The sequence below is a fragment of the Carcharhinus amblyrhynchos genome, chromosome 8 (assembly GCF_965287045.1).
Source record: "Carcharhinus amblyrhynchos chromosome 8, sCarAmb.v2.hapA, whole genome shotgun sequence".
In the NCBI taxonomy this organism is placed as follows: domain Eukaryota; kingdom Metazoa; phylum Chordata; class Chondrichthyes; order Carcharhiniformes; family Carcharhinidae; genus Carcharhinus; species Carcharhinus amblyrhynchos.
In genome coordinates, this window is record NC_137331.1 from 14,446,284 (window position 1) to 14,461,359 (window position 15,076).

The following is a 15,076-nucleotide window of genomic DNA, read 5'->3' on the forward strand; positions in this document are numbered from 1 at the left end:
GTAAGAAACTGTAAGGGTCAGCTCACCCAGTAAACCATGCTATCGATGACAGAATGATATAATGATCAGCTGACCAGTTGACCCAGTATAAATAAGAACCTGTTGGGAATTGTTAAGTTGCTTGGAATGGCCTAGGGGGAGGCCTAAAGGTTGGAGTAATGAAGTTTCTTTATTAAAGCTTTTCTTTGATTTATAAGTTGGAATTAGTTTTGTTATGTTCTTATTGTCTACACTGGAAGAATTCCTTCTGGATCAACATTGGTAACGTTCTCTGGTTGGTGGGGGAGGGAGGCCAAATCATTCTCTGGTTGGGGGGGAACTAGGCCCTTGACGGAGTGGGGGGTGGGGGAGAGGAAGACCAGGTCATTTTCTTGATTTTTGAAGAATTGTTACAACCATGGCAGAAGGTAGAAGTAAACTGATGGGATTTGATTGTCCTGTCTTTTTAGAAGCTAAACTATATTGGTAATGGAAGGCAGAAGTGGAAATGTAGACCTTTATCACCACAATACCAAAAAAAAAGCAAGATATGGCATTAGCTTTGTCACTTCTGATTAGGAGTAAGACAAGGAGCAAATTATTTTCCGATTGGACAGCAGATACCCTAAGTAAAGAAGCTCCTGCCAGGATACTTAGATAAGTTTTACCAAAAAGATGAGTTCTTGGAGAATTATGAAGAATGGGTGATGTTTGCCAGAATTAGAAGACAAGATACCCAGGCCATGGAAGAGTTTATCTTGGATGTTGATAGGGGCCGTAACAAGCTAATGAAATTTAATTTGGAAATTCCAGATGCAGTATTGGCCTTTAAGTTGTTAGACTCTGCGGGCCCAATTTTACCATTTTGATCCTAAGTTCTGAATCTAGGCGCAATTCAGATCCGATTTGGAAATCTGTTCTCAGGTGTCCCCCATACACGCTTAACCTGAGAAAAAAATCGTGAGTCTGAATTGCTGTGGGCGGGGCTTATCATACCTGAAATGCTGCAACTCTGATCGGAGCTTTGAACTGCGCATGCGTAGTAAAAAACATATGAAAAACACGCCCCTGTCATATCACTCCCAGGCCGCAAGAAGCGGATAAAGCAGCCTGGGAGTGAAAAGTGGGAGCTTTGGCCTCCACAGACACCACTCCGCCCCCGCAACATAACCGTCCCCCTTATCTACCCAACTCCCTGCAATTTCAGACTGATCGTGACACCCTGCCCCCCTTAGCCCCCGCCGATCGCCCGCATAGTGGGTTAAATGATGCATCAAGGGTTCGGTAGTTCAGTATTGCTGATGATTGGTTGTGTCCAATTAAAAGCAGATCCAGCAATGTTTTACTGGAAAGCTAAAGGAAAATTAGCTGGAATTTTCATGATGCATTTGGATGATTTCCAATGGGGTGGCACAGAAGAGTTTGAAAGAAAAGATAATTGAGAAGCTGAAAACAGAATTTAAAAGTATGGAGTCAAGCAGCTTTTCGATTTTTTGGTCTTGATATCTGACAAAGTACATCCGGGGCAATGATGAGTGAATAGGGATATCTAAACAGCATTGATCCCATTCCCATCACTAGGGAAAGGTTCTTAGAAAAAGAGGAATGGGCCAACGAAAGAGAAACAGAATTGTTGAGGAGTATGATAGGATAGCTAAATTGGTTAAGCACACAGGCAAGAACGGATGGGAGTTATAATGTCCTAGAGCTGTGTAATATGTTGAGGCATGCCTCAGTTAGAGATCTTGCTCGCTAATAAAACTTTAAAAAAGCCAAAATTAGAGGAATGTGTCACGAAATTCCCAGCACTAGGAGAATCAGAAGACAGGAAGTTAGTTATGTTTAGTGATGCTTCACATGCCAATCTACCAGGTGGACATTTGGGCAGTGCCAGATTAATAATATTCTTGGTAGGTAATGAAGGAAAATTTTGCCCTTAGCCTAGGAAGCAAAGAGAATAAAAAGGGTAGCCAAAAGTATATTGGCAGCTAAAACCTAGTTTCAGTGGAAGTGTTGGATATGGGGATATATTTGTGTGACACATCATCAGTTATTTTTTATGGGCCCATCAGGAAAGAAAGTACCACTTGAGTGTTATGTCGACAATGTTCACTCAGCAAAAAGTGAAACAGAAAAGCAATTGAGAATCGATTTGGCTAGCATTAAACAAATGCTGCAAAACAAGGAAGTTTCCAAACTTAACCTACAATTACCTGATTGTTTTAATAAAAGGAGTGCAGGTATTGGAAAGTTATTAAGAAAACTGGAGGATTATTGGCTTAAATTAATCTGAAAGAAGAGAGAAAAAAAAGGGAATCTGTTAGAATATAACTGATGATAACATTGGATCTGTTGTAATGTGACCAATGGTAATAAGCTGTAAGGGTCAGCTGCGTACGAAGTCTGACAACACCAGGTTTAAGTTCAACCGATTTATTTGATAGTAAACTCACAAATAAATCACTTTCAAATAAATCGGTTGGACTTAAATCTGGTGTTGTCAGACTTCTTACTGTGTTTACCTCAGTCCAACGCCGGCATCTCCACATCAGGATCAGCTGACCCAGTGAACTATATAACCAATGACAGAATGATGTGATGATCAGCTGACTCAGTATAAATAAGAACCTGTTGGGAATTGTTAAATTGCTTGGAATGACCCAAGGTGAGGCCTCAAGTTTGGAGTAATGAAGTTTCTTTATTAAACCTTTGATTTATGAGTTGGAGTAATTTTTGTTATATTTTTATTGTCTACACTGGAAAAGTTCCTTCTGGATCAACAACTTCCTTGAAAAACCCAATCAAGCTAGTAAGGCATGGCCTCCCCTTCACAAAACTATGCTGTCTATCACTAATAAGTCCGTTTAAGAACATAAAGAGGTGGGATTGGTGGTGGAAGCAGCAGTCAGAGTCCCAAAATGCATTTTATGCTGGCAGAATTTCCTTTGTGATTGTTTCTTCCCCAGTGAAGTAATGGGAATCTCGACATTGAATGTCAAGATCCACATTTGAATGAATTGAAATGTTATTGTCAGGTCTTTATACCTGATAGTGCCCTCTGTTTGAGTGTCCATTCATGCCATCATGAGGGCACGCTGTCGTGAATCGTGACAGGTTCCCACAATTTTCACCTGGTAACTCCGCCAGAGGCACACATGTGAATACAGCATCCAGGAGGGTCATGCTTTTAGCAGTGCCCAGGCACTGGATAGGCTGGGGGGGTGGGTGGGGGTGGGCTCTGGCTGGTTTCCACCCCATTTTTCTTGCCCGCTGTGACATTCTGCCAAAACTGAGAATATTCTGCCCTTGTCATCTGCTATTTAGCCTCATTATGTTTACTCAACACTTCATATAAAGAGAACAAAATGGCATCAAATTAATTTGTGTTCAATATATCTTCTCTCGTTTGTTTTGTCTCAGACATTGTGATGATGGTATAATCCACAGTGAAATGTATTACCGTGTCGCTGATAGGGCATGTCACCATTGCAAAAGAATCTCTTGAGTTTCTAATTCTTGTCTGAAGATTAAAGGAGGAATTGGTTTTGGGTAGGGAAAATAAATCACAAACACATCACAACAATTTTCCTTCTGTAAAATATTGTGAGGGCCATACTTGCAATCTTATGATTTGTGCCCCTGGGTGGTTAAAGGATGTGGGAAAGATTTGCAGGAGACGGACAATTCTTCCTATCTGAAGCTACGTACATGGTGTATGTTCCTGCAAGGAGATGGTACCACTTAAACAAAATACAAATTAAATACAAGTATCTGAGCTGATTAAAAGTATAATCCAACATCAGGTTGAGGTAATCTTGGAAGCTGGATTTGATGCTGCTTTTTAATGGTACTTGCAAGAGTGAAAATAAATCCTTTTCACGATATTTTGCAGCTTCGGTTTAAATGTTGCCAGATGATTCCAAGCAGTCAAGAAAATGTTTTCAGTCTCAGTCAATCCATCTGTGCTTAGCAACTTAGACAAAACAGAGCAAGTGAATCTAACATCAATGGAGGAGGCATGGCAAGTAGTGGATGGAAGTTCACCAGGAGCAGCAGGTAAGAACGGTAAGGGATCTACAGTAATACTGTCACTGAAATGTTGTCAGTGCAGCCTTAATGGGCCTCCTTCTGCGTTGTAGGGGTTCTGGGATTCTAGAATCCCCAAGTACGTGCAGTTTTTGCTATTGATTCTTCAAAACAGTCTGGACAATTAACAAAATGGCATCCCTTTAACAAAAAGGGATTTTTTAAGAGAGTGGATTGTTATCAATTATATCTCAGAATCTGTTTTTACACACACTATTGCCATTATAGTTTAATTGGTTCCATGCAATGTATTGTGGATGAATGGACTTGGAAGTGCCATAGCTTGGTATGAGGAGTCATAATAGGTTGGTGAAGGGCATATCTTGGCACGGTGGCAAGGAGGAGCCATAGGGGGTAGGTGGGGGCACCTCTTTAAATGGGGCATTAGCAGCCATAAGGATGGGTGAGTGTGCGAGGTGACATGGATGGGGCATGTGGAGTGTAAGAGGATTATGGGGAGGAAATTCCAATGATAAGTGAAAAGTGAGGAAAAGAGGGACCCTATCCTAGTTCAAGGAGGGAGGAGAAAAGGTGAGCGCAGTGGCACAGGAGACGGGTCAGACACAGATGAGAGCCTTGTCAACCATGGTGCACGGGAAGCCATGATTATGGAAGACATATTGGCAGAGGAGACGAAGGAATTGAGAAAATGGGATGGAGTCCTTATGGGATGTGAGGTGTGAAGAGCTGTAGTCAAGGTAACTGTGGGAGTTGGTGAGCTTGTAATGGATACTAGTGGACAGTCTATCACCAGAAATGGAGATAAAGAGGTCAAGGAAGGGAAGGGAGACGTTAGAGATGGACATGCGAAGGTGATAGATGGGTCGAAATTGGAAGTGAAATTGATAATTTTTTCCAGGTCCAGATGAGAGCATGAAGCAACACTGAAACAGCCATCAATGTACCGATTCAGGAGTTGTGGGAAGGGGCCAGAGTAGGATGGAGCTCTTTATAACTCATAAAAAGAAAAGTATAATTGGAACCCATTTGGGTGCCCATAGCCACACCTTTTATTTGCAAGGAGTGAGAAAAGTTATAGGAGAACTTATTGAGTGAGAAAACAAGTTCAGCCAGATAGAGGAGAGTGGTGGTGGATGGGGATTGTTCAGATCTCTGATTGAAAAAGAAGCAAAGAGCTCTCAGGCCATCCTGGTGGGGAATGGAGATGCAGAAAGATTAGACATCCACAGTGAAGAGGAGGCAGCTCGGGCCAGGGCACAGGAAGCTGTTATGATGTGGGGCATCAGAAGAATCGCAGATGTAGGTGAGAAAGGACTGGGCAAGAGGAGAGAGAATGGAGTGAAGATGAGAGGAAATCAGTTCAGTAGGGCAGGAACAGGCTAACACAATAGGCCTACTGGGACAGTCCTGTTTGAGCATTTGGAGAAGGAGGTAGAAGCAGGGTATCTGGGATTGAGAGACTATGATGTTGGATGTTTTGGAGGGAAGAGGAGATGAAGTCAGTGACAGTCCTGAAAACAGTGCCTTGATGTTCAGTAATGAAGTCATGATCTAGGGGGAGGTAGGAGGAAGTGTCTCTGTGACTCTGCAAGGTAGAGGTCTGTACACCAGAAAATAACAGCCCCATCCTCATCAAGGGGTTTGAAAACAAAGTCAGGGTTGGACCCGAGAGACCGTAGTGCAACAATTTCAGAAGGAGACAAGTGAGAGTGGGTGAGAGGAGCAGAGAAATTGACTCGCTGATGTCACATTGACAGTTCTCAATAAAAAGATCAAAAGTAAGAGGCTGGAGGAAGGAGTCCAGGTGGAGGGAGAATTTATAAAATACATAAAAGCTATTTCATAAATGAGTGAGACAAACAGTTAGTTGCTAAATATCCACTCAATGTGAAAATCTAGAAAAATGTATTTCTTTACACCCAGCATTGCAACTTATCAGAACCTTTTACTTGGCAAATATTACAAAAAGAGCTGTAGATGTGATCTTTATTAATTGCTGTGAGAGAAAATGCAATGATAACCTTGTTGTCTATGGAAGAAAGTAGTAAGTCAGGGTGGCTCACTGGGTAACTCTTCTGCCCCTGAACTAAAAGGCCAACTTCAGGACTTGGCTATGAAAGAACGCAGCCACTGGTGCAGGCAAGCCAGTGTGCACTGGTACGTGTCCACTACTTAAATAGGGAGAGTTAGCTGTAAAATCACAAGCTAAACTTTTAAAAAAACGTGATGATTGATATAAAAGCATTGTGGTGGCTCATTGGAACATGGAAAAGCCAAAAGATAAAGAAAGTTGTCTATGGAGATAAATTACTGGTGGCAAAAGAGGGCAGAGCCAAAACAGCTCCAGTAATCATTGAGGAAAATTTAGAGAAACAGAATCAATTATAAACAACAACCGATTGAAATGTCAATAGGACAGGGGCCAGGATTTTCCAGTCTCACTGGATCTTCCGATCCCATCGAAAGTTGATGGACTTTGGCTGATCCATTGACTATCCCATAGTGGGTTCCACCATGACTGGACCAGAAAATCCCAGCCATGGACTTATATCTTCAGCTACATAATTTATTGATGATGTAATACAGATTTATAAAACAAATTAAAAGAAAACTAAACTTAGGATTAAGGTCACAGTTATGCTACGCTGAATCAATTTTATTTGCCATGTAAATAAATTTCAGCATAAATGAATCCAGGCTGTTCATCAATAATTGTGAATAGAGGATCAAATTTTCAAATAATGTTTACCTAAGATACCATGGTTTCCGCAGTTACTAACATCGCTATCTGAACTGACAGTATTGCAGTGTATATCTGAGATAGATTACAACACGGAAAGCTCCTGAGTTCTTGGGAAATGAAAATCTGATAAGTAACAAATGGTTTCTGTTTGTTTTAACTGTGTTATCAATAAATTACCAAATGAAATTAATTAAAGACAACATTAAATGTTATCAGGGAGCTCTGCATTCAAAGGCTGATCAAGATGTGAAAGGGACTTTGTGTTGGGCAGTGGTGGAAATTAAAACTATAATCATGTAAGAAAGAGTTGGATGCTCTTATGGAGGGAGGATGAACTAAATTGCCTTATGGTCTTCCTGATTTGTATGTGATCTTGTGTTTCCAAAGGAAATGACAAGCAACAGAGTATTCAAGAATGGCTCAATATGAATTGCATGTGAGTAATCATTTCTTACCTAGAATTTTCAAAGCTTTTTTTTCCAATTGGGCTCAAGGAGAACTATTATTTCTCTGTTCTTTCTTACCTTCTTTATGCTACATAATAATAATCATCATGAATTAGCTGTTCCTCAATCCGTATGATTATTACCATTCAAATCCTCCTTGGACCAAGACTTTGGTCCATCAAAGCCATGTGGTAACCATCCCACATTAAAATAACTCACACACAGACACCTTCCACTCTTTAAAATGAAGTTCTGGACCTGAAAGGTCCGAACTCTTATGTACAACCACAACAGTGAGAGACTGGAATGGCGTACTGGAATTGTGGTCCAGGAGGTCAGGCATTTTGTTATTGACATCATTGCCTTAAGCGAGACCCAATGGGCAGGAGAAGGCCAGCTCAAGGAACCAGATGGTGGTTGTACCTTCTTCTGGAAAGATAAACCAGAAGGCAGTCGCCTCATCTATGGGTTGGTTTCACCATTAAAAGAAACTTGTTGATCATCTCAGAGACTCCTCTTGTGGGATAAACAAATGCCTCATGATACTTCAGCCCACCCTAGCCCAGAATCATGCAATACAGATCTCAGCACATGTACCCCAACACTGGAAGTGAGAGAAAAGTTCAAAGAGAAAATAAATCCTCAGCTAGTTCCATAGCTTCTTTTGAAAGCCGCATGGAAGAACCCAGACTTTGGGTTCCCCACACTCCACTGAGAATTCTCGCAACCTGTTTCTCAAAAAGAATAAAGAACAAAACAACACAGGCCTGTACCGGTACACAATTTCAACCCCTCTGATCAGCTTCCGTTCATGTGTCTATCAAGACTTCCTTGAACATTGCTAACATACCTGCTTCCAACACCTCCACTTGCAGTGGATTCCAGAAACCCACCACCCTCTGTGTGAAAAACTTGCCCTCTGCATCTCCATTAACTTTACTACCTCTCACCTTAAACCTGTGTCCTCTTATAGTCGACTCTTCCACTCTGGGAAAAAGCCTTTGGCTATCCACCCTATCTATGCCTCTCATGATTTTAGATTTCTAACAGGTCGCCCCTCAGCCTCTGTCTTTCCAATGAAAACAATCCAAGTTTATCCAACCTCTCTTCATACTTAAAACCCTCCAGACCAGGCAACATCCTGATGCACTCTCTGCATCAGGTAGGTTAAATTCTAGCCCTTGGTGTTTGCACTGTTTGATGCAGCTCCACACACTGGTAACCATCAGGATGAGGGCAATGTTGGATATATTTCCTTCAACACCATCACTTTAATTGGAGATTTGCATTGCTGCAGAGATTCTCAATCCGCAGATAATCTGGAAGATGGCTCAGCTGACAGTCATGTTTTTGGGATTGGATGTATGGGACACACTTTTCCATGTACAGCCACACCAGATGCCCGGGTTCTTGTCCACACTCGCGACTGAGCATTACCCCTACCTTCCCTGTTTCTGTTATACTTCAGTGAGCTACTCCTCCCAGTTTTTGGTGCTCGCTCCCACCCCTCCAAACTGTATTCTCAGCATCTTCAGTTAACCTGATCTGACCATGGAGAAGATAAAAGATCAGTTACCCTGGGTATCAAAAAGCATAGCCTCACTTTTGCTGTGATTTACATTGACTTCTGAGGACTGGTTGCATGTACTGATCAATATACAGACATTGGATCTGAACAGAGGGTGGGGTTTTGTCCAATTGCAGGGATGTGTAGCCTGTCTCCACTGGCTGGGATCGTCACCCTTGTTATTATTGTATTCTTCCTAATGGGTTTGGGCTAAAACAAACAACTTTTTTTTGCAAGTTTATTTATTAGTGTCACAAGTAGGCTTACACTGCAATGAAGTTACTGTGAAAATCCCCTAGTCCCCACACTCCAGCACCTGTTCAGGTACATTGAGGGAGAATTTACATGGTCAACAGGCCTAACACAGCCTTTTAGACTGTGGAAGGAAACCGGAGCACCTGGAGGAAACCCAAGTAGACATGGGGAGAACATGCAGACTCAGCACAGACTGTGACCCAAGCCAGGAATCAAACCCAGGTCCTTGGTATCGTAAGGCAGCAGTGCTAACCACTGTGCCACCGTGCCACCCACAAGTTGCTACAGATCAAAATGCATCAGTGAAGCATCAGCCATTACACAAATCTGTGACACATTAAGATCAGCTTTGTGCTGTGGATCCTTGCCTAATAATGTCACTTCAAGAAGGATTCTTACAGTTGGCAGTCTGGATTGGATTGAACTTAACCCAAGGTCCCAGAGGTAAAGGGTACAGCACCTAATTGGCTGTGACATAGTCTCCCCCATCCTCCACAGCTGATCTTTTAAAAATGTCACTGCCTCATCTGTTGGTTTGTTTTTCAATTCAGCCTCCTGCACAAAGCAATAAATTACGTGCCTGGGAACTTTAATAATAGCATGCTGCAGGCAATCTCAGGTATTTATTTTGTACAGCTGTTTATTTTTAATACGATTCTCCACATCCAGGATATAATCACTGGCACCCAAAAGGGAGACTCTGGAGGAGATTTTCCACTCTAGCGCTTCCCTAAACTGAGAAATTAAGTGCCTGGGGACAGAGGAGGACTTGCAATGAAACGCCCAGAGCTGCAGGCTGGTAGCTCTGAATTTGCTGGCTTCCAGGCCAGGAGGGCAGGTGGGCAACCAACCAAAGAAAGAACGGAGGCCAGGCCAGGTAAAGCCAGCAGCAGGCGGGCAGTAAGGAGCAAAGAACAACAACACAGCACGGGAAGCAGGCCCTTCGGCCCAACGAGCCCACGCCGCCATTTTAACAATGTGCTTTTCCTCCTCCACCCTTGACCCATGTCTATGCTTATGGCACCCCCACTGGAAACCAGATTGAGGGGAGAATGATTTAGGGACAATTTGTTACACCAGTCAGCCTAACAGCACACCTTTGGGGTGTGGGAGGAAACCGGAGCGCCCGGAGGAAACCCACGCATCCACAGGGAGAATGCGCAAACTCCCACAGACACCGGCCCAAATCCATGTGTCTGCACAGCTAGCAGTGCTAGTCACTGAGCTGTCGTGGTGACCCTGCCACCCAAGCAAGAGATGAGCAGTCAGGAGGTGCAAGGGCCAAGCAGGCATTGCCATGGTTTTCGGGGAGCAGCGGGACGACATGACCAGAGGCCAGGGCTGAGAGTGAGGAGGACTGAGCAATTGGACTGGTGGCATGTGCTGCAATCATGCTTTGAGCAGGGACATGGAAGATATTTGACAGTCAAAAGAATTTGTGACACCAGGTGGTCTGCTCACGCAGATGCTTTTTTGGCTTTGAAACTGAACATTCTCCATACAAAGGAATGCTAATCAGACATAGCCACATTAAACTCAGAGTAACCACATGTGAACGCTAAAGCAACATCCTGATCAGAGAAGTACAATATTGCAGTTTTTATTGTTTTGCAGAGCTGTTTACTTCAAAGAATTAATTCTGTCAGCAAATTGCTGCAAAATGTCAATACAACTTTACTGAATGCGTCACAATTGTTAGCCTCAGTTCAAAGCAAGAAAATCTTAAAAATCATAGAATCATAGAAACTCCACAGTGCAGAAAGAGGCCCTTCGGCCCATCGAGTCTGCACTGATCACATCCCACCTAGGCCCTACCCCCATATCCCTACACATTTACCTGCTAATCCCTCTAACCTACACATCTCAGGACACTAAGGGGCAATTTTAGCATGGCCAATCAACCTAAATGCACATCTTTGGGCTGTGAAATCTGACCCTTTACCCTGTCCTCCAGTCTAAGTTCTATTCTTCAAAAGAGAACATACGCTAGTCCGATATAATATAAGAACATAAGAAATAGGAGCAGGAGTAGGCCATCTAGCCCTTCGAGCCTGCCCCGCCATTCAATAAGATCATGGCTGATCTGTCGTGGCTCAGTTCCACTTTCCCGCCCTCTCCCCATAACCCTTAATCCCCTCGCTTATCAAGAACCCATCAACCCGCTTCTTAAAAATATTTAGCGAGGCAGCCTCCACCACTTCAACGGGCAGAGAATTCCAGAGATTCACCACCCTTTGAGTGAAGAAGTTCCTCCTCAACTCCGTTCTAAACCGCCTCCCCTTTATCTTGAGGCTGTGCCTCAATGACTAGAAGTCATGTGCAGACAGTTTTAACTGGAGAGTAACTTCCATCCCCCATCGCTCTCACTACAGGCCTTCACAAGGTCTCTTCTTAACAAAGAATGGGCTCCTGCCCAGGCAGTTACCACCTATATTGGCCTTGGACTGGACACACCACTTCATTGGAGTATTTGCTCCTGCTGTGGACATTTTTTGGCTCATTCTATCCTGCACTGGCCTGTGCTGTGCTGGAGTCATATCGTCAGCTGATTTTGTTGCTCATTGGCCAGTCCCATATTAAAACATGATGGTATTGGAGCATGGCGACTTCTTGTGAGCTCTGTCTAGCGTAGCCTCTAATTCTATGTTTTACTCTTGTTCTACACTTGTAAAACCGTACTCTAACTCTTATAAACTCTCTAACACTGCTTTGTTTCAATCTCTTACAGATTTGATGATTTTAATTATTGAGTTAAATTGATCTTTCTCTACATCCTAGCCATGACTGTAACACTAAATTCTACACCCTTGTCTTTCCTTCTTCCCTATCTATTCTATGAACGGTATGGTTTGCATTGCGCACACTTTGTTTTTCACTGTATATGAATACGTGTTGCAATAATAGATAAAATCATGTTTGCTTGCATCAAGACACTTATTGCAATACTGACCAACTCTATTGTCATGCTGACAGTGGGCAGGCTTGGATTTCAATTCATTAATTACAGGCTTGTTTTCATTCGTTAAAAAGCATTAAAACAGTTGAGCAGTGATTTGTGTATTTTTCTGTATTTTTGTGCCTCGCGTTGTGTGAGTTGAAGGTGGGCACAGTCCGGAGAGCATTGGCATCATTGGGGCGACAGTTTGACGTTACTTGGGGCAGGCTGCCATGTCACCAGAGGGTGAGGCGCGATGTCTTGGTGGGGTCCCGGAAAAATGGAGAGCGTGAGGGGCTCAAAATGCAAGTCTGCCTCTGCCTGGAGATATGCAAATATATGAAGCAGGAAATCTCCAATCCACGTTTAGTCGAGGATATAATCAATCAATATGTAAAAGGGACATCAGAACATGTTCTCCCATGTGTCAGCAGCACTTTCCTTGGAGCTGGTTTCATTCTGTTACCACAATTTTTTCTAACACCCACCAACAAGGCTCTGAAAATTGCTGGATAAATAATAGTGAATTCCCAGCACCGGTCATTCCTACTGCATCAGAAACTCAATTTGTGCCAAGCAAGGGATATGTTTCTTGCTGTTGATACACAACCAGTCATATCACCACAAATTGCTGGATATTTTTTAACCATGAACCTGTCAGACAATTGGAAATTGTTGGCTTTGTGCCAAAAATGAATAAATCGCACCATAAAAACTCAGGAGTGATATTTTATGTTGAAGACTGTGATTTTTGCTCCCAATGTGAAACTCGACCTTGCTGGTAAAGAAGCTGCGGCAGTTCACTTCATAGGTAGTAAATTGTCCCTAGAAATTTCAAAACTGTGAGTTTAAAATTTAAAATTTATTTTCTTCTTCTTTCTGACTAGAATCATAGAACCATAGAACATTATAGCACAGAAACAGGTCCTTTGGCCTTTCTTGGCTCCGCCGAACCATTTTTCTGCTTAGTCCCACTGACCTGCACCCGGACCATATCCTTCCAAACCCCTCTGATCAATGTACCTGTCCAAGTTTTTCTTAAATGTTAGAAGTGAGCCCGCTTTCACCACTTCATCTGGCAGCTCATTCCACACTCCTACCACTCTGTATGTAAAGAAGCCCCCCCCTAATATTCCCTTTCAACTTTTCCCCCTTCACCCTTAACCCACGCCCTCTGGTTTTTTTCTCCCCTAGCCTCAGTGGAAAAAGCCTGCTTGCATTCGCTCTATTTATACCCATCATAATTTTATACACGTCTATCAAATCTCCCCTCATTCTTCTACGCTCCAGGGAATAAAGTCCTAACCTATTCAACCTTTCTCTATAACTCAGTTTCTCAAGTCCCAGCAACATCCTTGTAAGCCTTCTCTGCACTCTTTCAACTTTATTAATATCCTTCCTGTAATTAGGTGACCAAAACTGCACACAATACTCTAAATTCAGCCTCACTAACGTCTTGTACAACCTCACCATAACATTACAACTCTTATACTCAAGACTTTGATTTATAAAGGCCAATGTACCAAAAGCACTATTTACAACCCTATCTACCAGTGATGCCACTTTCAGAGAATTATGTATCTGTATTCCCAGATCCCTCTTTTTGACTGCTCTCTTCAGTGTCCTACCATTTACCTTGTATGTTCTACCTTGGTTTGTCCTTCCAAAGTGCAATACCTCACACTTGTCTGCATTAAACTCCATCTGCCATTTTTCAGCCCATTTTTCTAGCGATCCAAATCCCTCTGCAAGCTTTGAAAATCTTCCTCACTGTCCACTAACCTCCAGTCTTTGTATCATCAGCAAATTTGCTGATCCAATTTACCACATTATCATTCAGATCATTGAAATGGATGACAAACAACAATGGACCCAGCACTGATCCCTGTGGCACACCACTAGTCACAGGCCTCCACTCAGAGAAGCAATCCTCCATTACCACTCTCTGGCTTCTTCCATTGAGCCAATGTCTAATCCAATTTACTATCTCTCCATGTATACCTAGCGACAGAACCTTCCTAACTAACCTCCCATGTGGGACCTTGTCAAAGGCCTTACTGAAGTCCATGTAGACAACATCCACTCACTGCCTTCCCTTCATCCACTTTCCTGGTAACCTCCTTGAAAAACTCTAAAAGATTGGTTAAACATGACCTACCATGCACAAAGCCATGTTGACTCTCCCTAATAAGCCCCTGCCTATACAAGTATTTGCAGATTCTATCTCCTAATACTCCTTCCAATAAATTACCTACTACTGACATCAAATTTACCAGCCTATAATTTCCCAGATTAATTTTTGAGCCTTTTTCAAACAACGGAACAACAGGAGCTATCCTCCAATCATCCGGCACCTCATCCATGGATATCGACATTTTAAATATATCTGCCAGGGCCCCTGCAATTTCAACACTAGTCTCCTTCAAGATCTGAGGGAATACCCTGTCCAGTCCTGGGGATTTATCTACTCTGATTTGCCTCAAGGCAGCAAGCACCTCCTCCCCTTTAATCTGTATAGGTTCCATGACCTCCCTACTTGTTTGCTTAATTTCCATAGACTCCATGCCAGTTTTCTTAATAAATATGGATGCAAAAAACCTATTTAATATCTCCCTCATTTCTTTCGGTTCCATACATAGCCGACCACTCTGATCTTCAAGAGGACCAATTTTATCCCTTACTATCCTTTTGCTCTTAATATACCTGTAGAAGCTCTTAGGATTACCCTTCACCTTGATTGCCAAAGCAACCTCAAGTCTTCTTTTAGCCCTCCTGATTTCTTTTTTATACTCCTCAAGCATCTTATTTGTTCCCTGTTGCCTATACATCTCTCTCTTCTTCTTTATCAGAGTTCCATTATCCCTCAAGAACCAAGGTTCCTTATTCTTATTCACTTTGCCTTTAATCCTGACAGGAACATACAAACTCTGCACTCTCAAAATTTCTCCTTTGAAGGCCTTCCACTTGTCAATCACATCCTTGCCAGAGAACAGCTGTCCCAATCCATGCTTTTTAGATCCTTTCTCATTTCTTCAAATTTGGCCTTTTTCCAGTTTAGAACCCCAACCCGAGGACCAGATCTATCTTTACCCATGATCAAGTTG

General features: G+C 42.6%; 1 protein-coding gene across 7 annotated transcripts in view; it reads left to right on the forward strand.

The window, feature by feature from the left end:
• Positions 1-15,076, forward strand: part of itprid1 (ITPR interacting domain containing 1) — a 188,527-nt gene that overhangs the window by 32,117 nt on the left and 141,334 nt on the right. For 6 of the 7 annotated variants that reach the window (XM_080193714.1, XM_080193715.1, XM_080193717.1 and 3 more), the window contains exons 2-3: positions 3,872-4,044; positions 7,157-7,205. In XM_080193714.1, the coding sequence (XP_080049840.1) occupies positions 3,915-4,044; positions 7,157-7,205 (179 nt within the window). In that variant the 5' untranslated portion in view covers positions 3,872-3,914. The remainder of the gene's footprint in view (positions 1-3,871; positions 4,045-7,156; positions 7,206-15,076) is intronic. The other variant, XM_080193716.1, reaches the window with a different exon arrangement.